This window comes from Falco rusticolus, chromosome 6 (genome assembly GCF_015220075.1).
Source record: "Falco rusticolus isolate bFalRus1 chromosome 6, bFalRus1.pri, whole genome shotgun sequence".
Classification (NCBI taxonomy): domain Eukaryota; kingdom Metazoa; phylum Chordata; class Aves; order Falconiformes; family Falconidae; genus Falco; species Falco rusticolus.
In genome coordinates, this window is record NC_051192.1 from 54,004,891 (window position 1) to 54,029,517 (window position 24,627).

Below are 24,627 nucleotides of genomic sequence, written 5' to 3' on the forward strand. Positions count from 1 at the left end.
CAAAGAGTTCAAAAGCCTGAATCCAAAAATCTCAAAATTGATAGGAAAACAATCCACAACGAATCCCACACATGGGCAGACATATGATTTATCGTTTTTAAATACTCTGAACTGTCTGTTTTATTCCCTGACAACTCCAATACTCAAGCCTTGGTGACTAGGGCACAGAGAAAGGCATGATCTGATCCTTCTCCTTCTGGGGGACACAGCAAAGCTGAACAAAGAGATGCGATCGGGCAGCTAGAACACCAGGTAGTAATGCACGGCGCTGACGAACCAGGAAACTGAACGCTGCACGCTGCCGTCTTACGGAAGAGAGCACAATAAAGCCTCCTCAGGCGGATATACAGCAACAGGGCTGTCACAGCTCACGTGCCCTTAATGCAATTTAAGTTAATTGGGTCTGCACTACTCAAGAGTTCAGAAATCAGAACAGCAGTTCAGTGCTGTGCCCGAGAACATACAAATACACGCACGCGCAGCAAATGGGCACAGCACAGGCGTTAGGCCAAACCTCCCTGTGTGCCGGGGGGGGGAGCAGCAGATCTCCGCCTCAGTGCCAAAGGGGAAAGCAGGTTCCTGCCTCACTCCGTGGAATAAATCATATCGGTGGGTAGAAATAATGGTGAGATGTACTAATATTTCTGATTCTGCTCAAGTCTGTCCCACCAAAGTAAAACCCAACCTCGCTCTGTTCCACCCCCTGACTTGCTGGGGAATAGCTGACTGCAAGGGCAGAGCTGGGAGAGGAGGAACTGGGAGAGGAGGAACAGGGATCAGACTCTGTTCTGGGGGAGACGCTGGGTTTGGTGTAGGAGAATGTCCTTCCTTCTTTCAGGAAAAAGGTGAGTCACAAATTGTGCTCTGGAGCCACATAGCATCTTTAAATTGCTGTTTGGGGCCATTGCTGGCAGATCGGACAGTCTGGAGTTGTTGCAGTTGGTTGGAAACTTGGTTTTTAATTCCTGTGTTTTTCTGTGCGTTTGAGAGCGATGTACGTATTCGGATCCACAATGTATTTCTTTTAAAAATATTTTTGTGGGTCTGCTTCTAGCAACAAAGACAAGCCTTTATAAAAATGCAGTTCAGTGAACTGTGTTGTGAGTGGGACCAAAGCTTCTTCCGCATTTTAATTTTAATTGACTGAATTTGGACACAGTTAAGAGAGCAGAAGCAGCTGTTATGAGGTGGAATCTGGTGGGCTTCCCACTAGATTTCTGTGCTAATACAAATTTTGTGTAACTGGATTAAACAGTTCAGCTGAAAACAGCCAGCCAGCCTCAGAAAGAAAAGCCTTTAGGTTACATTTTGTAGGAATCATTGGATGTTTATTCACCATAAAATAGCCATAGAGCACCACCCCGTGGGGTTTTACATTCCCGGGGTTTCAGGGTGTTTATCCTTCCACACGTGCAGTCTTACCACAAATAATTAAGCATGCACTTAGCTTTTCCTGTGCAGATAGCATAATGCAAGTGATTTTTACAGAGGGCCTGGTGGTCTATCCCACAATGCTGTTTAGTTGAAGAGAGGCTCTGGCTTGCAGCCCACCCTGCACATGCCTTTGGGTGGCAGCCCTATACTGTATTCCGTACAGTACCAGCTCTCCGGAAGTAACACGGCGGTTCCTGTTGTGATTCTCTTCTCCTCTCCTTCCACCCAGCACGCAGGGGGAAGAGGGAAGACTGCTCCAGATTTGATTTTGCCGGGTGGGAGGAGGCTTGATATCCCAGCCCATCTCAACAACTAGCGGTGCCAAAAGCAGGAACCCAGGAACAGTGTCTGAGGAGTTACCTCAGAGACTCCTGCAGCAGTGGGACCCTCCACCGGAGCAAAGCAGGCACACAGCAATCACCTGCTGAGGCAAGGGAAATAAGTAGGAACTTTTAAAACCATTTGTTGTCTTTCATTTGCGCTAGATCACCATTGTGCCATTACGGATCTTCAAGTCTATGGGCTGAAAGCAGCACTTAGATGGTTTTAGATGTCTCAGATAAAGGAAGGCTCTTTCTGCTGAGGGTTTTAAAATGCCATTTGTGTCTACCATTTTAAGGACCTGTGTCCTTTAGTCGGCTGAGCACTGGGCCCTAATCATGCAGGAAGTCGAGAGCAAAGGATGTTGGTTTTATTTGTGTGTTACATTTTACAGTGAAGGTGGGTGGGTGGCCAGCACTGTTGGATCCACACACGGCTCTGTGCAGGGTTAAAGCCTATGAGTTGATGCAAGGGGATCTTCATGGTTTGTCAAATGGCTTTTGCAACAGTATATTGTGTCCCAATTATAATGTTTTTCACTGCAGGCTAAGCCCTCAGCTATCTCTGGCAGCCCTCCTTAGAACTGCTTCACAGTTTGCGTTGTCTGCGGAGTGGAGTGGTTACTGATTACTGAGATGTTCCAGCTGCACATAAGTGTGCCTCCATTCATGCTGGGGTTGTTTTGTTGTTGTTTTGGGGTTTTTTTTTACAGATAAAATGTTGGCAGCCTATTTTGATTGCCCAGGAGGCCCAGAAAATCTCTATGTGAAACAAGTGATGAAACCACATCCAGGAGAAGGAGAAGTTCTTGTGAAGGTCTCTGCCAGTGCTCTGAATAGGGCTGATTTACTCCAGGTATGTGTATGTTAAGGAGATTTATGCACCTAAAAATGACACCGATTTTTCAAGTCCCTATCAGAAGTCTTGACAAATTTGAAAAGTTAAAAGAGACTGGATCTGGTGAGCACTTGGATGGGAGAGTTCATAGGGCTGAAAGAAGAAATGTCTATTGATTCAGCAGATAAATGTTTTTACCTGGGTCGCTGAAATGCTGGGGTGGCATGGAAAGGCTGTTGCCTTTCAAGATGTAAAACCAAAGCTCAGGTCTTTCTAGATGCTTAGCCCATTCTCTGGACATTTGAGGTCAACATGAAATGCTCCACTGGCTCAATTCCAGTGGGGAAAAATCACATTCAGATTTTTAAGTCTGAGCTGCTTTAATTTGAGCTGAAAGCCATGCTCTGCAACTGGAGACCATAATACCTCCCCACCATGGATTGGTCTGGACAAAGGGGACTCACAACAAATTGAATTTGCACACAGTTTTAAATAAAAAACATACTTAAGGAAACAGAGGTGTTGCCAGAGGATGGAAGATCCTCAAATTACTTGAACATTTGCACATTGCAAAATCAAGATTAAATAAGTAGGAATTTAGTTGGGAGGCATGTGAATCAAATATTGCAGATCATTACAGTCATTGATGTGTGGCTTTTCCTTCCTTGCCCTCTCTTTTCTTTTGTTTTAGAGGAGAGGGAAGTATCCGCCCCCCAAAGGAGCAAGTGATATTTTAGGCTTAGAAGCAGCTGGGAGTGTGGCTGGGCTTGGACCTGGCTGCAAGGGCCGGTGGAAGGTTGGCGATGCAGTGATGGCTCTGCTCTCTGGAGGTGGCCAGGCAGAATACGTTACAGTACCCGAAGGCTACCTGATGCCGATTCCCAATGATATGTCTTTTATTCAGGCTGCAGCCATTCCCGAAGCCTGGTTAACCGCCTTTCAGCTGCTGCATTTTGTAGGTGAGAGGCGTATTCACAAATCTATCCAGCAAAACAGCTCGTCCTCCTTTCTGTTATGAAATCCCCTCTTTGTTGCCTCCATCTGAATGCTCTTTGCCTTTAAAGAATGTTTTCTCTGTCGCTGTATTCACATGAATCAGAATCTGGTATGCCAGACTCCATATCCTGAAATAACGACCACATCTCCTCAGTCACAACTTATTCTGATGACTGCATATTTACAAGGAAGGATATAGAAAGATGGTCAGTTTTGTTTTAATCTGTATTTCTCAGCTCGCATGGCAATTCCCATTAAACTCAAACCCTGAAATAATTTATGCATTCTCTAAACTGAAAATGCATATACCACTTCTAAAGATTTGACTTTTCTGCAAGCATGATCATATTCTCACTAATTGCCTGTGGCCCTACAGTAAACAACATTTTCTTGTACCTTGTTTCACAGAGACATTAACTGTAGGTTAAATCCCCTCTGAGATGATTTAAAACAATTGTAAGCTCACGCTCTTCATTTTGAAAATGTGCTCATGAGGCACTAACAGAAGTGCTTTCCGGGATTTCCCTCAGTTGACAACTATCCTTCTACCCTCTTCAGCAGTAGTATCTACAACTCCACCAAAGGACAGGAGTTACAAACAAGTAGCTTCCCTCACTACCCAAAATGCAGACTCGCTTCCCTTGGCTCTTTGATCAAGGTCTCCGGGACTGCTTGGTGCCTCACTTCCATCAATCAGTGGAACACAAACAAATGCATTAAAGCAACTGGTAGATGGTGAAATGATCGGTAGAACTGGTCCTTAACATTACCGAGTGCTTCTGGGTTGAGTCTGAGTGTTGTTGAGTGCCTGATTTCTCAGTATTAACATCCTCCAAGTGCATTTTCTGTTGGTAGCAGTGGACAGTCCCGGTATAAAAAGGCTGACTGCACTCGCCTAACCAGCTTGGTCACAGATGCCCGGACCAGGACACGGCCAAGTTAAAGCCATTCCACTGAAGATGGTAGAAGGAGTCCTGTTGCACACAGTTCTGAATTTCTTTCTTTTATGAAGGGTATGAAGATGTAAACAAAGCCCACTCAAGGGCATCTCTTTCAGCTTCCTCTTTGGTATTTTCCACCCTGATCATGTTTTAAACCAGAGGTGATGCCAAAAAGGTAACCACTGCCCTTATGTCCTCCTTCAGGTAAAGTACAGAAGGACGAGAGAGTGTTGATCCATGCCGGAGCTAGTGGAGTTGGTATGGCAGCCATCCAGCTGGTAAGACTGGCAAAAGCTATTCCCATCGTGACAGCAGGAACTCAAGAGAAACTGAAGGCAACAGCAAAGGCCGGAGCAGCTGCAGGGTTCAACTACAAGAATGAAGATTTTAGTGAAAAGGTCTTAGCGTTCACTCAAGGTAAGAACCTCTACACAAAAGACACTGTTACAGCTGGGGAGGAGTGGGCATCTCCTAACATACACACACATACACTCAGTTTCAACTGTCACCTTAGTCGGTGAAGGAGCAGACAGTAACGACCCTGTTAACACAACCCAACATCCTGTTCAGCTGAAGAATATACCTTTCCTTGGTTTAGTTGTGCTGTTTTCTGCACAGACTCTTTGTCTTTGTGTTCATTTGGGGCATAAATATTCTTGCCTGTTATTGTTGCCTCCACAAGGAACTGTGGGACCAAATCCTCGCGCTTGTCTTTGTAAGTGTTTGAATACAGGACCAAAACTTAATTCTCTTACTGGTAGAAAAATTTAGCTTTTCTAAGCGTTTGGGATGGTTTACAGAGGAGTCTGCATGTGGATATCTACAACGATTCTTTTTTCATGCCTGATTCGAGAATTCTTTACAAATAATCATGCCAATTCCTGATTTCAGTAGAAAGATTTAAATAAGAATTGCAGAATTGATTCTGTACCTATAAAGAAAAAGGTTTTAATTTTGTCTGAAATTATCCTACCTTTAATGCAGCTCAACTACATTGCTGAAATCTTTTCTGTTTCTGCTTTAGGTTCTGGGGTAGATATTATTTTAGACTGTGTTGGTGGCTCATACTGGGAGAAGAATCTCAACTGTCTGAGTACTGATGGCCGGTGGATTGTTTATGGACTACTGAGTGGGGGTGAAGTACATGGAGATTTGCTTGCAAGGCTGCTTTCCAGAAGAGCAAGCATCCATACAAGTCTATTACGATCACGAGACAAGGAGGCAAGTAATGGCTATCAACAATGTATACAGTTTGATCTTAAGATTGATGATGGTGAACTTTCTTTTGATACAGATACAGTGTTACTTTCTTTTGATATAGTGTTAAAGCAGAACCTAACTTATTATTACTAAAACACCACCTTGAATTGTTACTGCATACTTTGGAAAACATTGCAAAATTAAGTTATAATTTCCCTTTTCTATTTTTATTAAATGCCTCCCTTTTACAACTATAGAATCAGAGGAATGATACCCAGGACTTCTTAACATACTTCATGAGTGCTTAAAGACTTGGCCTAAGAAGAAACAAAACACAAGTGATGAAGCAATGATTTAGTCTGGGGGGTGGGAAAGAAAAAGGTCTATTAGATCATTTTTTAAAGGAGAAACCAAGGCCATTTGGATGCCCAGAAATTACCCAGGCAAATCACTTTATGTGAAAAATTCTCAGGTTACTACAGTAAAAGAGAGCAGTGCAGAGCCCTAGGATAGATTCTGTCCATGGTTTAATACATAATGTTCTCAAGAGCTTTTATCAGTTTGAGTTTAAATGGTTCTGCATTGTGCTTATACCCCTTGTTTTGGAGAATTTAATTCAATTATAATATAATAAAACTAAAAGCTTTCTTCTTGTTTGTAATTTACACCTGCCAGATGTTTACATGTCCATCTCACTATGAACATGTCAGAACCTCCTTGAGAACTGTGCTCATTTTTTACACAGTGCTTAGTGAAACATCAGTGAATGAAATGGTTGCAAATAACTTTCAAAATACTTTTTTTCTTCAGTATAAAGAACGGCTGGTGAAAGCCTTCACAGAAGATGCGCTGCCATATTTTTCTGGAGGGAGCTCCCCTCACCTCCAACCATTTGTCGACAGCGTTTGCCCTCTGCACGAGATTGCAGAGGCACACAGGATCATGGAAGAAAACAAGAATATTGGTAAAATTGTCATCAAAATGCCTGCTTCGTCTTAAAGAAAGGCCTACTGCTGTAGTGGTTTCAGGGACAGAATCATTAGGGGCGTCTGACAGGCAGTGAATCTGCCACTTCTGCTTCCCAGTCTGGAATGATTTCTTGTGGGAGTATGCCACAAAGGAGGGCTAAAGCAACGCCTTACAGGATGCGCTTAATAAAACGGTTCGCGGTGCAGCTCTAGCATCATGTCTTGATCGCGTCAGAGAACGCCGGCGAGCTCTCCCCCACGCAGGAGAAACTGCCGGCACCGGCGGCTGCTCCCCGCGCTGGGCGCCGCCCGCGGGCCAGGCCCGCACCTCACAGCGGCCCTCACATGGCGGCGCCTGCGCCCCCCCAGCGCCCCTTCCTCGGGCACTGAGGCGGCGGCGGCGGGACCCCCACTGCCGGGGGGGCGGCGGCGGGACCGCCTCTCTGCCGCGGGGAGCGGCGGCGGCCCTGCGGCCGTGGGGCGTGGCGACCCCGGGCTGAGGCTGGGGCCTGGCGGCGGGCGGGCGCTCCCGGCGCGGTGCATGCCGGGATAGCATCCGGGTCCCCCGCGGCAGCGGCGAGCGGCGGCGCGCAGCCCGGCAGGCCCCTTCCCGGCCGCTGTTTCTCTCCAAGGCGGCACTCCCCCCCCCCTCCCCGATCGGCGCCATGGCGATGCAAGCGGCCAAGCGAGCTAACGTGAGTGCGCTCCCCTGGGCCCTCCCTGGCCCGCCTCAGCCCGCCGGGGCGGTGAGGAGCGGCTCCCCGGGCTGGGGCTGGCAGCAGGCCTTCCCGCCCGGCTGGGCCTCCTTCCCCCTCCCCGGCGGGTGCAGCCCGGCCCCTCCGGCCAGGCCTCTGGTCTGAGGTAACTTTGTAGCTGTGAAGGGTTCAGAAAGCACTGGTGAGGCCCTCTCAGTGGTGATGTTAGCCTCAAGGCTTAGCACGTCGGCTGCTGCGTTTAGGGTGTGCAGCGAGCGCCGTAGGCCTGACGCTGTGTGTGTTGTTTCTGCATCAGATCCGGCTGCCCCCGGAGGTCAATCGGATCCTTTATATTCGGAACCTGCCGTATAAAATCACAGCGGAGGAAATGTATGATATTTTTGGGAAATACGGACCTATTCGACAAATCAGAGTGTAAGTATTCTAGTTTTATTTGAAAAATTGAGAAATTTATGTACTTCACCGTCAGTGTTCTTAGTGCAGTAGGTAGCAACTCGATTTCACAGCTGAAAAAGTTAAGCGTGCTTTAGCAGTATCGCTGTGTGCCAGAGGTGGATGTGATGGTATTTCTCTTATGTGTGAATCTGTTAGAAAATAATATTGCCTGTAGGTAGGGTGAAAAAGCTTAAATTTGATGTGGACTTAGACAGCTTGGTAAAAATGAGACACACTCTTCAGTAAATCTTTAAATACAGCTAACCTTTTGCCTTAGCTAAAGGCAAAAATAAGAAAGGCAAAAGTTGAATACAACCAGTTCCCATATTTAATGAGTATTACATACCTAACTAATGGGAAAGTAGAGATGTTACTGCTGGACCTGGCGACTAGAAACAAATACCAGGAACAGCTTCCTGTGTGTCAGATACAGCTTGTCCCTGAGCAGCATAGTCCGTGGACTATTTGTTTCAAAATGCACGGAGATATGTATACATGTCTACAGCAAATCCGAGGTTCTTAGTTCAAATATTGAACACCTGAGACCTGATATTCCTTGTTATCCTGAGTACTGGCTGAATGCTGCGAATTAAACAATTTTATCTGGTTAGTGTTATGTTCCACTAGGTTTCTAGTGGAAAGAGTTGGCTGAAGCAGGAATTTAGGAAGAGCTCTTGAGAACTGTAGTAAGGCTGGTTGGAGTATTGACACTCATATTAAAGAATTATTTTTTTTTCTGCTCTGAAAAATATTTATGACGTGGAGAGGGAGGAAACAAAACTTGGTGTCTAATACTTCAAACATTGTAAGTCACATTTCAATAGTTGTACAAACAGAAAGCAAGCATAGTTTATATTTCATATGGGAGTTTTTGTATTGCTTTGGATGTATTGGATGGTGGCAAAATAACCGGCAGCATCTCTGAGTTCTTGATTAGGTTGCTGATGGGATTAGAGCAGAATGTATCCTTGACATTTATGTAACCGTTTCCCCATGCTCTGAGACTGGGGTTGGTAATTAATCCACAGTTTGTTTAACTGCTTCGAGTATGTAAGATGTCAATATGTTAACAGTTAAACAGATCAAACTTAGCTACCCAAATAAAGGGCTCATTTCAGACCATACTGATTAAAAATGGTTGTTCAGTGTATAGAATAAAGTGAGGTTTATCTATGGAATTGCCTTTGTTGAACAAACAAGGATGGGGACACATGCTGCTGATGCTGCATTGGAAGGTGTAGCTCGTGAGATCCTTCCCCAGTCACTTTTGTTGCGCTTCGCTGTATGAGATGTGGCTAAAGGAACAGGGGACATAATAAACTTACTGCTTGGCTAAATAGTTCTCCTTTACGCTTATCAGTGGAGGATTCCACCTAATATTTAAGGTTTCTAAAAATGTAGGTTGGAACAGCATGGCAGTGGGCCATAAAAGTATTAAGACATATAAGGGGAGTTTTCCATCAGCGACATGCTGGCTTATGTGTCCAACAGGGAACTTGAGGCAGCATCCCCACGGATTGTTCAGAACTACCGATCAGTGTTGTTTTCCACAGAAATCCTAACGTCGTCGTAAGACAAGGCATAACGTGGAACTCCATTTGTAATGATTTTTGTGCTTTGCAGTTTTTATCCTATTCTCCTTTTTGTTTTTATACACAGCCTAGTGTGGACGAGTTTGATAGCATTTGTCCTCAGGAGTCCTCTTCTAAGAAGCAAGCACCTTAGAGAGAGTTCTTCTGATTACTAAGTTTGCTATAACTGTCTTTTAGCTGAGATATTTTGGATCTGTAAACTCTGCAGTCTCTCTGGGCTAGTTAGCGTTACATGCCCAGATGTGTTCCTGTCCCTCAGGCAAAGGAAATTGAATTGATGGTCTGATAGGTGATGGCTCTGCGTCTCGAGTGGTCTTGCACCTGTGGGGCTGTTTTGACTCTCTTAAATTGACTTTGTGATGTGCCAAGAGCTGTGTTCTGTCCTAGGGAGACATCTGATCCAGACAGCCATTAACTGACAGCCCAGCCTTGTAATATTAAACAAAACAAGCCAATTGCTGTAATAAAAAAGTATTTCAAGAAATATAACAACCCCTGACAGGAACAGTTTCTGATATCTGTTGTGAAGAGGTGAATTTTCCTTAAGAGGCATAACATAGCACACGACACTCACATTTTCCTGTCATCTCTGAGACTGAACTGTAAGTGGAGATTGGTGTGGAAAGCAGGGATGTATTTTAATGTCTAGGAAAAAAATAACAATAAATGGGTTTCTAGTGCAGTTGCATCTAATTGTTGAATAGTTGAATCTGATCTCAGTCACTGCTGAAGACTAATAGAACTATTTCTTGTTCGTTTTGTTTAATATTAAAACTGATCTTGCTTTGCAGTGGAAACACTCCTGAAACTAGAGGAACAGCCTATGTGGTCTATGAAGACATCTTTGATGCCAAAAACGCTTGTGACCACCTGTCGGGATTCAATGTGTGCAACAGATACCTTGTCGTTTTGTACTATAATGCAAACAGGGTACGTACATGTGGCGTGTTTTTTTTTAAGTTACCTGTGAACATAGTGAGCACAAGAAAAAAACCAGTTTGAAAAGACAGTTGCTTGGGTATTTTTGAGAAATAAATCCAAACTGGTAGAGGGAATGGATTAGATAATTTATCAGGATTTCATCCTTACTTGGTGATTTGTGTGCAAAGAACCATATCTTTGGACCAAGGGTGTGAAAAACACGTTTCTGGAGATGGGACTTTGGGCAAGAGGAAGTGGGGGCCTTAAAACTGCACAGTTGCAACAGGCTGTGTGATCTTGTTTACAGGTAAAAAGTCTCTTGTTCTTGATGTTCTACCTGTTGCTGATGGAATCCAGGGTACCGTGGCATTGTCGGAGGTCAAGAATTAAAACAACGCTGTTTTGTGTGATGTTGATGTAGTTTGTAGTGATGCTGGTTGCAGTTACTGGGAAATAACGTCATGAAATATTTTTTATTACATTATTTCTTCTCACATCTTTTATTTTCCCAATGACAGGCATTCCAAAAGATGGACACAAAGAAGAAAGAGGAACAGCTTAAGCTTCTCAAGGAAAAATACGGAATTAATACAGACCCACCAAAATAAACTGATCTTTTGGGAAAACTCTTTCCAAGCCCTGCCGTTGAGTTCAGCTCTTTTGAAACCCTGCAACTGAGTTCTTGAACTAAACATGGGAATTCTCCATGAAGTATAACTTTTTTTAAAAAAAATTGATAAGCTGTAATTTGAGTCTTTAGGTTTTCATGTTAGAATTAAATGTAAAACATCGGAAGATCTGCTTTAAGATTAAATCCCCCTAAATGGACATGACTTCTCCATGTTGTAAGGGTGACCTGGTAAATGCTGCATAACCACAGTCCTGTTTCTAGCAGGACCTCTCAAGATGGGACCGAGCAGGCTGAGTGTTTCACACCTCCTGAAGTTCTGCCCGGTCTCCAGGGTAGATCTTAAGCACAGCAGCCTGGGAATCTGGCTCCAGGGGTTCTCTGAGCTGTCTGCGTGGAGGTGAACCTCACTTGCTGCTTTCTGAAAATGGAGTATTGCAACTAGTCTCCCTGCCACAGGAATTTTTGTACTTTTTTTTTTTAAAAAAGAAAGTGTGGTTTGATACTTCATCACACTTATATATGGTACACAAATTATTGCACCTTTCTCCCTCCAGGAATGTTTGATGGAGCCTAACTCCATTACATTATCATTAGACTACTTCTTACTGGAAACAAAGCACCCCAAATCCACATTTATAACAAAGTTTCTTTTACAAACTATAGAAAATAAATGCCCTTTTAAAAGAACCCAGCTGCTTAGGTGACTTCAGGCAGAATACCTTGTTCCCAGTGATTGAGACAAAACTGATAAGCTGCAGTAAACTAATATTGTTCTAAGAGTGGGTTGCTGCAGGGCTGACTTAATGGTATACGAGATGTTTATTGCATGTGCCAGGTTTGTACTGAGGTTAGTAGCAGCAACAGGAATAAACTTAACACTTTTTAATGTTAAGTAGAGAACACTTGACCAAAATGAGATAGTAGATGAAGGTGGTAATTTCAAATACCTGTAGTGTGATTGTTTTCTACTCTGTGTTTGAACTGTAATATATTTTATGTACATACATTTTTAAATATAGCATCTGGTGGAGGAAAAACAGATTTAAAAATTCTTTTTTTTTTTCCCCCAACACTCATCCTATGAACAAAAACTAGCATGATACAAAGTATGTATAACCAGTGTATTTTGGAAGTGGAGAAGAATAACCTCTGCCTCTGTTCTGAACCAGCTGGAAGTTCTGTGAATGCTGATTGTATCCTGCCTTGGGAGGATTTATTTGCTTGGGTGTGATGTTTAACTCCCTGACCAGATGCCTTCTAGCTGGTGTAGAACATGGGCACATGCAAATACACTTTGCCTGAGGTTTTGTAGTTTAATTTTTTTTTCAGTGCACCGTACTGTTAAAAAGGAATGTTTCCACTTTCTTATCCTTTGATTTTCATTGAAATCTGTCACCTAAAGAACCATGCTGTTCTTGGTGTCCATTTAGTAAAAAAATTAATGTGTGTTTACACAGTTCTGCTTTTTTCATCAAGGCTTGCCTTAAGCTGTGCTGCCTCTGCATGTAACCTTTCCTTTTAGAAAGGAAATAACTTGTCACGTGAGTATTTGTGACACAGGTAAGAATTTGTAGAGCATTGTCCCCATATGAACCTGAATGGTCACAGGTTCAGTGTCCGATGATGGGGAGGGAAGCCCTGCTGTGGGTACCAAGGTGCAGCTCTCACCTGGAGGAGGTCCTGAGCTGTTGCCATGTGCTGTGCAGTCTGTCCCCAGCTGGGAGGAGCAGGAAGGGTGGCAGTGACACTCGGAGCTGGCTGTTTCGCCCTGAGCAGCAGGGAGGAGGCAGCTGAAATGGCTTGGTGCTGGAAATCCCATCCTGCGCCTCACCAGTAAGTGTCCTACTGGGACAGGTCTGCCTTCTGTTGCAGACAGGCATTTGGGACGTGTGTGAGAGCTGTGTTTAGTGTGTGTGGTGAAGAGCTTTGTCCTTAGTTTGTGGTTCTTCCATACATGTGTCCTGCCCTTAAAGCTGCTGCTCTTCGCAGCAAGAAGCCTTGCAGGCTGCAGTAACCTGTCCCCGAGGCTGGGAACAGCGATGGGAGGCTTTGAGCCCGTTAGTAGCTGGGTTGACATCTCTGGACCACAGAAACAAAGCTCTGCTGCAGTATCATTGCCAGCTTTCCCCCTTGCCCAGCCCAGTACTGTCAGGTGCACTGGGATGCACATGCATTAAATGTAAAGCAGCTGGGATCTGTGGTGGTTAGGCCAGCAGTTACTCCTCTGATGCCAGCTTGGTTTTCAGGTCTTACCCATCAGATTAATACAAACCTAAGTTGCCCAGGCAAAACCCAATTTGCCTTAAAAATGTTTAAATTGATGCAATGCTATTGGAGAGCTTTCTTCTACGTAACCTTTAAAAAGCTATGGATGTTCACTAACTGCCCCCCTGTATACATGTATGTATGCCGTGTATATAAATACAGGCGTGCCGAACACTAGGGTAACTGGGGTCGTTTACACCAGTTGCTGGGCATTTAGAAGACCCCTTGCTGTAACAGGAACTGGAGGTGCTGTTACCATGCTGGATTTATGCTTTAATAAATTGTAATAAATAGCGATAAAGTATCAATGTGCCAATAATGGTGCCACATGCTGCCAGCCTTGTTTAAAATCATATGCAAATACCACATTCCTTCTGTCAATAGCGGAGAGCATGGTGCTTGCACTGCAGTGTCTGTTTTGATGAGGATTTGATGCTGTTTGAAAAACATATATAGAAAGCAGTTCTTTAGGGTAATAAGATTAATAAAAATTCCTTCAATGAATCCTCAAGATCAGCAGCTTTTGATTTCTCTGAGAGCTCAGCTGCTGCCTTTCATTAAATATTCCATTTCATACTTTTTCTTCTAGTGCCTGTTCAGGGCTTTCAGTGTCCCTGCACATGTAAAATGAAATAATAATTTGTACCTGCAAGACAGAGGGAATGGAAATTGAATGCCCAGAGGATTGTTTTGATGAGGTCTGCTCAAGATTTTGTTTGAAATGTAATATCAAAGGACAGGGAAATGAGTTCAGTTCTATGAATGGCAGAGGGGGCAACAAATAAGGCAGATGTTACCAGCCTTGTACTCTGCATCTGTGCTGGTTTTTGTGTGCTCACTTCCCATTTAATTTTTCAGGAAGTAGGGCATGAAATTAAGCCTGGAAGGTCATTTTTTTCCATCGATGCTGTTTAGAAATTAGTAACAAGAGCATATCTGATTACACAGGCAATGACAGTAAATTTTTTCCAATCCATTATACAGTGGTAATAATTATATGTAGTATGTTGATCGATGATACAATTAAATAAATTAACGCATTTGCAGTCAAATAAAGAGCTGAAGATTACATTTCCTTGAAGACTTAATTTCCCTAAGTATCACAAAGCACAATTAGTTTTCCTTTCAGATTTTTTTTTTAATGAAATTGGCATGAAAAATGTAATAATCTCTGCTTCCAACAAAGGTCTCTGCAGAGAAAGGGTGACGAGGGAGGGAGCTTCATCAACCAGCTGTAATAAGGATTTTACAGACTCGGTAATGGCTGCGTTGTGCTGCTGAGGGCAAAAGGAAAGTGCACAGCAGCTCTGCAGATAGAGATGATAAGACTGAATATGATCAGCTCTTAAAAGCCCAGCAGGAACACATTTGTCACTGGTAGGAAACCCAGCAGAAGGGCAGAGCGGTGCCCTACCTATTGCAGCAGACACTTGCCAGCAGCAGGACCAGGAGATGATGGAGGGAATGCATGGCCATTCCAGGTACGCTGAGCCAACCCTTCATGTCACTGTTTGTTTTTGAAGCATTTGGGAAATGTCCCAAAGCAGATACTTTATGGGTTTTTTTTTCTTTATTTTTAACGAGCAACTACAGATTGATCAGAGTCATGGTAATCTTGAGTTTTTCCAAGGTTTTAGCTAATTCAGCTGCCTTCAGCACTAGTTTTCTCTGAGTAAAACTTCTGTATTTCTCTTGGGATGGGCCATCAGTAGGAGCAGCTTTAGACTGATGCGCTGTTGACCTGCATTCAACGGGCACAACAGGGCTACGTTACATTTAACCAAGACGTCTATAGGAGCTCACATCTGCAACTGCCACGACCCAACCGCCAGCTGTAACCCAGTGCTGAAATAGAGACCAGCCACAGAGGCCAGGGTAGTGGCACAGGGGACCGGGACCATTTAAAAGAATTTGGGAGACTTAGTGGGCATCAAAACCCAGCAGGTCTAATTCCCTATTTATTAACAGGAAATTATCCTGTCCTAAATAAAAGAACTGTTAGTGAAATGTGGATGTCTAACCTGGCTGCTGCAGTGATCCTAGATTTCCACCAAAAAAAGGGTCCTAAAAGGCCTTTTGTTTCTTTATGGAGAGGGGAGCAAGAAAATTTTTCACTCCACCAACCTCTGGTAAGTAATAATCCGTAAGAACTGGACTCTGTGGGCTTAGTCATGAACAAACAAATGCAGCTTTGTGGGAAAAATTAACACCTAGAGAAAGAAGAGCATGAGCTGCAGTCACTGGCCAGACAGCCAGGCTTGCTTTTCTGTGCTCCTTTTCTCTCTCCAGGAGGTATCGCCTGGAGAGACCTATGTAGCTTTGAAGTCTGTCTGCTCGTGCTAAGTGTGTTCTTCTTACACAAACGAGAAAATAGCACAACTGTATGAAAAATTTCCAGCAAAAAAATCCATTAGTTGAAAATTACGCCAATAGTTTATAGTGAAGTTAAATAAAAACATCGTGACCCAGTGATGCTCTTTTTTTCTACAGCAAATGGGAGAAGCAAGCCAAAAAGTGAGAAATCGGATTCAGGCAAAACAAAATAACAGCATAGAGGCAGCTTCACTGTTCAGGTCCTGCTCCTAAAACCACGTAAATGACCGTCTGCACATCTTTCTGTCTCCAGGGGAGGAAGCTGCATTTCGGGAATTTGTGTGACCATCAAATGAAATAAATGTTGCTTGGTTTCAAGTGCCAGCAGCACAGTGCACAAAGTAAGTTTGCAGGCTGTGTAAACAGCATCAGAAGATGCAGCCTAAAAAAACCCCGTATGTTCAGCGGCCACATTATCCCACAGTTCACATTTGTTTTGTAAGGTGGGTGTACGTAATTCTGCTCTTCTCTAGCCTTTCCTAGCCCCAGCAGAAAATGTTACACTGTTTTACTGTTATAAAGACATAGAAGTGGAGCAGCACTGCGTGTCTTTGAGAAGCATCGCTTCCCATCTCTTCAGCAGCCAAATTCTGGCCAGAGTTGAGGGCTGCCAGCAGGGCAGGGGAGATGGAGGGTTAGGGAACCTCTCTGTCCCAGCAGCCCTTACTTGCACATTCTTGGGACCTCTGGTCCCACAGAGATCTTCCACTGTGCCACCTATAACAGAAGCAGGCATGGAATTATGTGTATTTTCACATAAGAGGAGAAATAAAACAAAAAATGGGTTGATGACTGTTTGAAGAACTTCTTATACACCAAAAAGCATTCCAGTGGCCAGAGTAAAAAAACAGCAAATAGAAACGGTAAAGTATCAAGAGTTTATTGTTTTATATATATACTTTTAATTCTTAAATGAGACAGTATTTTTTTAAACAGCAGCAAGCAGAACGTACAAGTTGAGAAAAGTGGCAGCGCAGGTAACTCTGTTTGGCTAATGCCCATTCATGTACAAGGTGTACATTGGAATTTTTTTTGAGCACCTTTTGTGTTTTGTTTTTTTTTTCTTCTTGGTTTTAAGTGTACAGTAAGGCAGTGGTTTTTCAATAAGGAATATATATATATTTATATTTATATATATTTTCAGTCATCACTGTGAATTCTTCTTACATGCAAATTAAATAAAATGTACAACTTGAAAATGTTACAATGGTAGATATTTTTCTCAAAGCAAAGCTTCTAGTAAAAGGCAAATACGGACACCACAAAGTTAAAAAAGAGAAGGAAGGCATAAGAAACCGAATGGCAGGTGCTATTGACAGGACAGCTTGAGTAGGGAAGATTGGGATTCCAGTGAAGATTCTTCCCGCTGCTGGCAAGGTGAGAAAGAAGGGATGGTTATTAACAGATGTCTCCAGCCAACTCCCTCGAGAAGATTCACTCTAACCTGAGAAGCTCCACATCAAAGAGGAGAGTAGCGTTAGGAGGGATGACCCCAGGGTGGCCTGTGGCTCCATAGGCCATCTCAGGTGTGCAGGTCAACTTTGCTCTTTGTCCTAAGCTCATCTGGGGTTTGGATGTTGCAGAAAGGAAAAGAGAAAATGAAAAAACCAAACCAGTATTAGGAGGAAAACAAAGAACAAATCACTACGTGGCAGATTTACAGAATCAAGGAGAGTTGGGATCATCAGATTCATAGAATTGTTTAGGTTGGAAAAGACCTTTAAGATTACTAGAGTCCAACTGCATCGTTAACTTCAAGCTGAAGCTGCCACAAGCAGCTAGAGATAGATCTCCCGACTCCTCTGGCTCCTCACAGCAGTGATTTAAATTGCCAGCGCCAATCTGGGAGTCACACAAAGGCTTTTTAACACAGTTTGGTTCAGCCTGCCTACACTGGAGCCAGCACTAGAAGGCCTGAGTCCCTTCTGCAGAGCGCAGGGTGCATGTAATGCCACCAGCAGGTGTTAGGAAAAGGCTCTCAGTAACGGATAGGACCGGAGCTTTGTATTCAAAAGATCAGTCAAGTTCAGCTGCTGAAAAGTGTTCAGCAACATTCTTCCTTCTTCAGCCACCACCAGGGACCACTTCAGAACCATTGCTTGAACGCCAATGGTGCAGGCACCCAACTTTCTACTTTTGGGCAGATGCAAAGCAAACAGATCGTGTTTAAAAGAGGTACTTATTTCCCTAAACTCAGCTGAAGCCTGAGGGCAGCCACCTCACCTCAGGCGCTGCTTATTCCGGCAGTGAGCCCTTGTTCCTGGGATGGACAGAAATGACGATGTGTCTCACTCCAGACTAGCTCTGAGGTGCTCACTGAGATTTGGGCCATCAAGAATCAAACCTCTGCTCTTCCAACAGAGTATTTTGCGGTAGAGCATTCTCAAATTGCTATTCATGCACCATACACTGGTAATGGGATATTCACTGCCCAAGAAACAATCCCTGATTTGAAGCAGTGATTTTAACTCACACCTCTGTCCCAAAACTGGGCACATCACTGGACTACAGATCACACGCTATCTTCTGTTGAATTTTTTTTTTCAGGTCCTGTAAAATATGCCAAAGCTTGAACTTTGATCACTTTTGATAGCAGAAAAATGTGAACATGACCTTTCCCACATTCAGGGAGTATTCATACCATGGGGATGAGGGGGTAAGAGCAGATGACCTCCCCTGGTCCCTGCAAGGGTTTGCATGCAGCAGGCTGACTGCTGCTCTGATGGGCCCCTGCAAACCAGACAGCTGGTAAGTCACACACGGGTTTTAGGCATGGGGCAACCTTGAACGGTCCGAAGTTGAGGAGAGAAATGCAGACACTGCTGACATCTGACAGTCATTAAACCAAGGTTTGAAAACTCTGCATGCTAGACATAGCGAACTGCCTTTTTCCAAAGTGGTTTGTGTCAATCACACTCCCCAAACCCCTCAAAACCCTGGAGTGGAAGGAAGCAGCCACAGACTGGCCTTCAGTCAGTGATCACTAGGAGGAGCAGAGGGCAGCGCGTTCCCACACCAATCACTGGAATGGCTTTCGGCCACTTATTAATGAAGGGCCAGGAGTCAGGGAGCGAGAGTGGTCAAGGAAGGGACAAACTGATTCACCCAGTGCTTGCTGCCACTGCTTTATCTGCACTGGCTTCTGGTTTCTACAGTACACTGGGGTGCTGAGCTACTCTTAGGCCTTATTGCAAAGCAAATAGTAAAGAGTCCAACTCAAACCCTTGAGAGGAGGGTAGGTATTTTTCAGAGAGTCTAGGTTTCCTCAAATGAACTTCTTCTCTGGCTGGAGAGAAGGGAATGCTTGCATTGCTTTCTCCACAGGGCTGGAAACCATCTTCTCTTCAACCCCTCCTGGAAAAGCATAGTTGCTCATTCCCCCATGGATTGTTTCTTATTTTGCATTCTTCCCTTCTCTCTAAGCATAAGAAGTTGTTCCTGTTACAGTTCCTCCTGTAATAATATTTAAGCAGTTTCATCCGACACTGAGCTCTAGGACCCCGAAACGGGCAGTCATGAGGAATCTGCACCCTGATTTTGTTCACTCTGGCACTTGAGCAGGCTTGTTGCACCCCTCACATAGTGGGCCCTACAACACTGCTGACAAAAAGCAACTAATTGCATTGTGTGGCTCTTTTAGGATCGTACTGTGTTGGCACTCAAACTGTAATTAATGGAGTGCAATTTCCTTTTTCTCAGTGTAGGGTTGGTCACTGAATGTTAAATTTTGTAGCTGGGAGCTTGAAGTCATAAAAATTTAACAGTGCAGTTTGGTACCTTATTCAGTAAGGATCAAAATCTGTAGCTTGGCCATGGTTGTCATCAAAAACGGCAGCTTGGACTTTTATGGAGTAGCTGAATAGAGGCCACTCCATAAAAATGCTGCCACCTGGAACATTTTAGAGTCCACAGTTTGTGGAGCTGCCCATGGAAAGTCACGGGGCTTATGTGGCACACTGGCACATGGGGAGGGGACTTTGCCTCTCCCCTCCCAAACACATACCACGTGGAAAACCTCATGAGTAGGGGATGCCCCTGGACAGACAGACAACTACAGGAAATACTGTGCTCGAATGGACCACACTTTCAGAAAACCATTCTGTATCCTACACTGCAATTTCCCCGTGGTTTTGTCACCACTGCACCAGACATTGCTGTGCTCACACACCCTTCAGTTGGCTCAAAGTTCTGCCAGAATAATTTCTTTGTACCTGTGTAACACCTTCTTCGAATCCTTTAATGACTTCTTGCCTGCCAATCTTGAACCTGAAAGGCTTGTTTCTGTCTCTGGAGGAATCAAACTTCTTTCCATTCTGTAGCATTCCTGCCAAAACAAGACACAGAGTTTCAATCTGAGCTACAGCTAAACTTAAATGCTGGGAAGGAGGAAAGGAGTGAAAAATTAATGTCTTGGTTACATCAACTGCCCATTTCCATTTTCACTTCGAAACCTCACCCAAAATGGATAAGGCAGGAGAGTCAAATGCAGTGGTACCGTATTTTTACCTTTGCTTTCTAGTAATTTAGGCTCTAAAATGGAAATATATTCTTATTATTCTTAATGTAATGTTGAGCTCATAAGCTCAACACCAAATGTTGCACAGACATACAGAAGAGCTGTGGCTTGCACAGTGGAGCCTCTCACCTAAGTAGATAAAAGCAGGCAAGGAACAAGTGGGAAGCAGCAAAGGAGGGAATCCCAATGCATGTGCCTGATCCACACCTGCTCCTAAACACAAAAAACAAGCCTACAGACAAAGAAACCAAATTTAACATAACTTTGACTAGGTTTACGGTTTACTTATCATTCAATACTTGCCATTTATTTTAAGGTATTCTCTTAATAGTAGAACTAACTAAAGGGAGTAGTCCTTGAGGAGTGCATGTTTGGTAGCCAGCGGGCTGTTGCTACGTGTGGCTCAAAGCTCACCACAGTCCACAGGAGCCTTCCGCCGACTTCAAAGGGCTGGGATGTAGATTCAGGTTTGGGACCTCTTGAGCTAAATTTGCTGCCAGTTAAACATCTGGAAGTACACAGCAGCTCCTTTGACTTGTTCCTGTAAATTTATACCAGCATACCTAGAAGGAATATTTGGTATCTTGGACTGTTTACTCTCCCAACTTGATTTACTCAGGAGTACTAGAATAATTGTGCATTTCACAAATGTGGCCATTCCCCACCATGCCTGTGAAACTTCTACACAACGTTACAACTGCATGTGCTTCCTCCTCCTTGTAGAGAAAGAATGGAAAAGACTCTGCATTCAAAAATATGAAAATACCAGGGATGTTGATATGAATACTCTACTACCCTTATTCTTTATATTTTCATTCAGCCACAAGAGAGTCACAGAACACCTTATTCGTTCCCTTTGATGGGCACACCACTGTTTCAACCTATATATTATGAACACATGCCCAGATTCTACTGCACGTGGATAAACCTTCACAGAGCTCTAGGTGATTAGGTATTCTCATTCTCTTTCTAAACAGTGGATAATTATGGTAGCTTTCAACTTAAAAGTACCTTGTAATTGCTCTTTCAAAATGCTATACTCTGGATATGGCAAGGTTGGGCTGATATTTATGTGTTAGAGTAAATCCTTCCTTTGTAATGCAGTAGTGCCTATGTTCTGGGCATGTACCATGCCTCTCCCAAGCAAGGTGCTGCACAAAGAAAAGTTCATTAATAAGCAAATATCTGAGAAAGTTTCTGGTTGAAAAAAATATTATCAAGCACAGCTTTGACAGAAAATGCCAAGAAATAGTGACTTTATGATCCAATATGAAAGACACAAGTTTATTTTCATTAAAGCAGTTATATTAATAAACCAGTTTGATTCCCAAGTTTTATTTTCCAGTGAAAACCATCAGTTATTGTCCAAACAACAACAAAAAAAGTAATATTCTGCTTGCTTAAAAAGTCTGTGTTACAAATCAAAAGTAAAAAGAAAGAGATATGCCAGAATGAAAAACAAAGACTAAAAGGTAGGACTCATCTCACCAACCTTCATGCTTTTAAGATGTAGCCAGCTACTTTTGAACTAATTACTCTGCTTCCCTCTATAATGAAGACAGAGAAAAATGCACTTTCAGAGGGCAATTCAAGCCGAATCTAGGGATCTAGATTAGGACATAATGAATTGCATCCTAGCAGTGCCTGTTTCTCTGCAATGAACATAAGGGGAAGTCCAAACAACTAGCTCAGACATAGATGTCTCCAAATTCATTAGTAGTTAAATCAGTGGTGATGGCATTCTGAATTTGCCGTAATGGGTACACAGTATTTGATTGCTCCAGTGGGGTTCTGTGTCTAGATATTTTACATCAATATTAAAACCAAATGCCATATTAAGGCAAATTAGTTGCTGACCAAGTTCAGCGTTTGTCAAAGTTGGTACTTCAGAGATGTGTGTGTGTGTGTATAAGGCCTTAGGAGGAAAATTATTGAACAACCTCCCCGTAAGGTATGTTTCATAACCTTCACCATTAGCACTTGCCATATTCCTTAAGTTTTTCACAGCATAACAATGAAGGACTTTATGTATGCTCTGATGCAAGTATATACACATATTATGCAGTGTTTTGGCTCAGTGACATCCCTAAATGCCCTTCACGCAGGCTGGGAAGTCGCACCAGCTGCCTGCACAAGGCTTTCTAGCTACAGACAAACATGGGTTCATTTGCAACGTAGAAAACCAGCTTGCATATGGAGGAGGGCAGGCAGGGAGAAGCATCTCAGGGGGACCTCTCAGGCATATCATATAATCCTTTTTGAAGTATTTGATCTTAAATTTAAATGGCAGTACTTCCTCAAAGCAATTTTCTTTTTAAACACATCATAAAAACTTATGATTATATGAAATGGATACAGACTATTAGAGAATTCCAATATTTAATAGTTTTAATATTAAAACTTAGTACTGTCATTACACTCTGCATGTTCAAAGCAAAATTCAAACATTAATTATTCTTCACAGCAGCCTAAGGAGGCAGATGTTTATTATAAAACAGCCTCAGTCTGGAAGTTCAGATACAGGTGCAAAGTTCCACAACACTTTAGTACGCTTTCACTTCGTTTTTTAACTAAATCCTATTAAAATACCTAGCTTAAAGGTCTGATAGCTTACTAAATACCACACATCAAACTGGCAGCAGAACCAGGATTAACTCTTCAGAGAGCCTGACAACAGCCACTGGACGTTTCCTATTTAAAATAACGTTTCCATCTGCCCACGAGCCTGCTAGTCTAACATATATCACATAAAAACTGACTCTCATTTCACCATCAAAAGCCTACAGAAGATGTGTTAGGCCTTGTAGAAGAAAACAGGCGGCTTCTGTTTACAGCAACAACCTATTTTCAGCAATGGCTGAAAACTCCTCAGGTGATGAATTCAGAAATGTAACCTCCTCTGTCACCACCCCACTTTACTGATCTTGGAGGACAAACTGGGATTCAGAGTCAGACGTGTTCATATTTGCCAAAGCTCATGGCAGGAGGGTCAATTTTTACGTGACTGCCCTTTAAATGCACATCTAGTTTAGAAATGAGTCACAGTCCCCATGTGCCCTGGAGAAGTTACGATCTGGACTTAGATCTGAACTTTAGATCTTTCTTATCTCTCTGTTTCTGAAAGTTAGAGTCAACTCTTCAGGCTCCTGGGAGCTAAAAGAGCATAATGTTTTACTTTCTCTCTTGCTAATGCATCAATTGATTTTTATTTTTTTTTTTTTTTTGTGGAAAAATTGATTTGGTTAATATTCTTCAACAACAATGGAAGCCCATCTTTAGTCTGCTAGCACCTTTATTTATGTAGCTAACAAGGAGAAAAAAAACCACAATCTGGAACTGAACAATGGCATTGCTTTGCAAAGTCAGAACAATAAATAAGAGTTTTGAGTGGGCAAGGACATCTAGATGCCTGTATGCTTACTTGTTCTAATAACCTTACATTTGATGCTGAAAGGCAACTATCGTCATATTAAAGTAATTAATTGTAAAACCTCAGTTATCATAATATTGTGCGGATTTGAAAATATTCTGATCTAATAAGGTGTCCTTATTAAGATTAGGTTTTAAAAAATAGGTGGCTGTACAAAAGGAGATGTTCAGACCATGGTTCCTGCTGAATCACTTAAGTTCAGCTCTTTGAGGCTGAAGATCAAAGAGTAGACAAATTATTTTGTTAAGGAATATGACTAGGGATCCATTGAAACTGCCAAAAATGCAATGCCATTTGGGCTAGAACAAAACTTCAATCTAGGTTTAACACAGGCTGTAATTTCTTATTAAAATAGATTTTTCTACACTACTCTTTTAACATGAATTAACTAATTGAGGCCAGTCAACCTCAGCTAAGATACATAATTTAAGCCTGTTTCCTAAGGGGAGAGGGCTAATGACTGTCTGTACTTGCCTAATAACTTTTGAATCTTTCAGCCAATTTCAGCCAAGTTTGACAGAGGAGTAGGGTTCATACTGACATAAAGATCCTATGCATGTCACGAAAATAAATCTGCCTGGGAAGAAGATCCTGTAAAAGCTTCTACCAAGAGAAATAATACAGTATCAGAGAACCTGTATTATGGATGAGAGGTCAGGAACGGAAAGACATGAAAGCTGCAGCTGGACCACAGCCTAAGTTTCTTTATACCAGAGGGTTCCTTCATCTGGAAATGATTCAGCTGGGAATTCAACCAACCACATAACAACTCCGCAGAGCCAGCCCAGCTATTCAGACACCTAACTTACACCTCTGGTCCCAACAAAACCATGCCCCAAACCACATCCAAACCAATATCTATACAAAAGATGGATGGAGAGAGAACACCAAAGGCCCACCATAGACCACATGTGTGCTGGTTTTGGCTGGGCTACGGTTAATTTTCTTCACAGTAGCTGGTATGGGGCTGTGTTTTGGATCTGTGCTGAAGACAGTGTTGACGATTCAGGGATGTTTTCATTATTGCTGAGCAGCGCTGACAGAGTCGGGG

At 43.0% G+C, this 24,627-nt stretch overlaps 3 protein-coding genes across 7 annotated transcripts in view; 2 read left to right on the forward strand and 1 right to left on the reverse strand.

Moving 5' to 3' along the window:
- Window positions 1-546: 546 nt before the first annotated feature.
- On the forward strand, window positions 547-6,909 carry TP53I3 (tumor protein p53 inducible protein 3). 4 transcript variants are annotated; one of them, XM_037391512.1, is made up of 7 exons: window positions 744-845; window positions 1,664-1,876; window positions 2,468-2,610; window positions 3,284-3,551; window positions 4,734-4,946; window positions 5,554-5,750; window positions 6,540-6,909. In XM_037391512.1, exons 3-7 carry the CDS (start codon window positions 2,473-2,475, stop codon window positions 6,726-6,728), a joined length of 1,005 nt encoding a protein of 334 aa, XP_037247409.1. In that variant the 5' UTR covers window positions 744-845; window positions 1,664-1,876; window positions 2,468-2,472; the 3' UTR covers window positions 6,729-6,909. The 4 variants fall into 4 exon arrangements, with proteins under 4 accessions (XP_037247407.1, XP_037247406.1, XP_037247409.1 ...); XM_037391511.1 differs by having other exon boundaries at window positions 1,664-1,863; XM_037391510.1 differs by lacking the exon at window positions 1,664-1,876 and having other exon boundaries at window positions 547-845; window positions 3,497-3,551.
- Window positions 6,910-7,368: 459 nt separating this feature from the next.
- On the forward strand, window positions 7,369-11,469 carry SF3B6 (splicing factor 3b subunit 6). The gene is made up of 4 exons (XM_037391830.1): window positions 7,369-7,392; window positions 7,622-7,827; window positions 10,232-10,370; window positions 10,880-11,469. The coding sequence occupies exons 1-4, from the start codon at window positions 7,369-7,371 to the stop codon at window positions 10,967-10,969; spliced, it is 459 nt and encodes a 152-aa protein (XP_037247727.1). The 3' UTR covers window positions 10,970-11,469.
- FKBP1B (FKBP prolyl isomerase 1B) overlaps window positions 11,461-24,627 on the reverse strand; it is a 65,612-nt gene continuing 52,445 nt past the window's right edge. For both annotated transcript variants that reach the window (XM_037391514.1, XM_037391513.1), the window contains exons 3-4: window positions 19,842-19,954; window positions 11,461-17,193 (exon numbers count right to left, since the gene is read on the reverse strand). In XM_037391514.1, the coding sequence (XP_037247411.1) occupies window positions 17,065-17,193; window positions 19,842-19,952 (240 nt within the window). In that variant the 5' untranslated portion in view covers window positions 19,953-19,954 and the 3' untranslated portion in view covers window positions 11,461-17,064. The remainder of the gene's footprint in view (window positions 17,194-19,841; window positions 19,955-24,627) is intronic.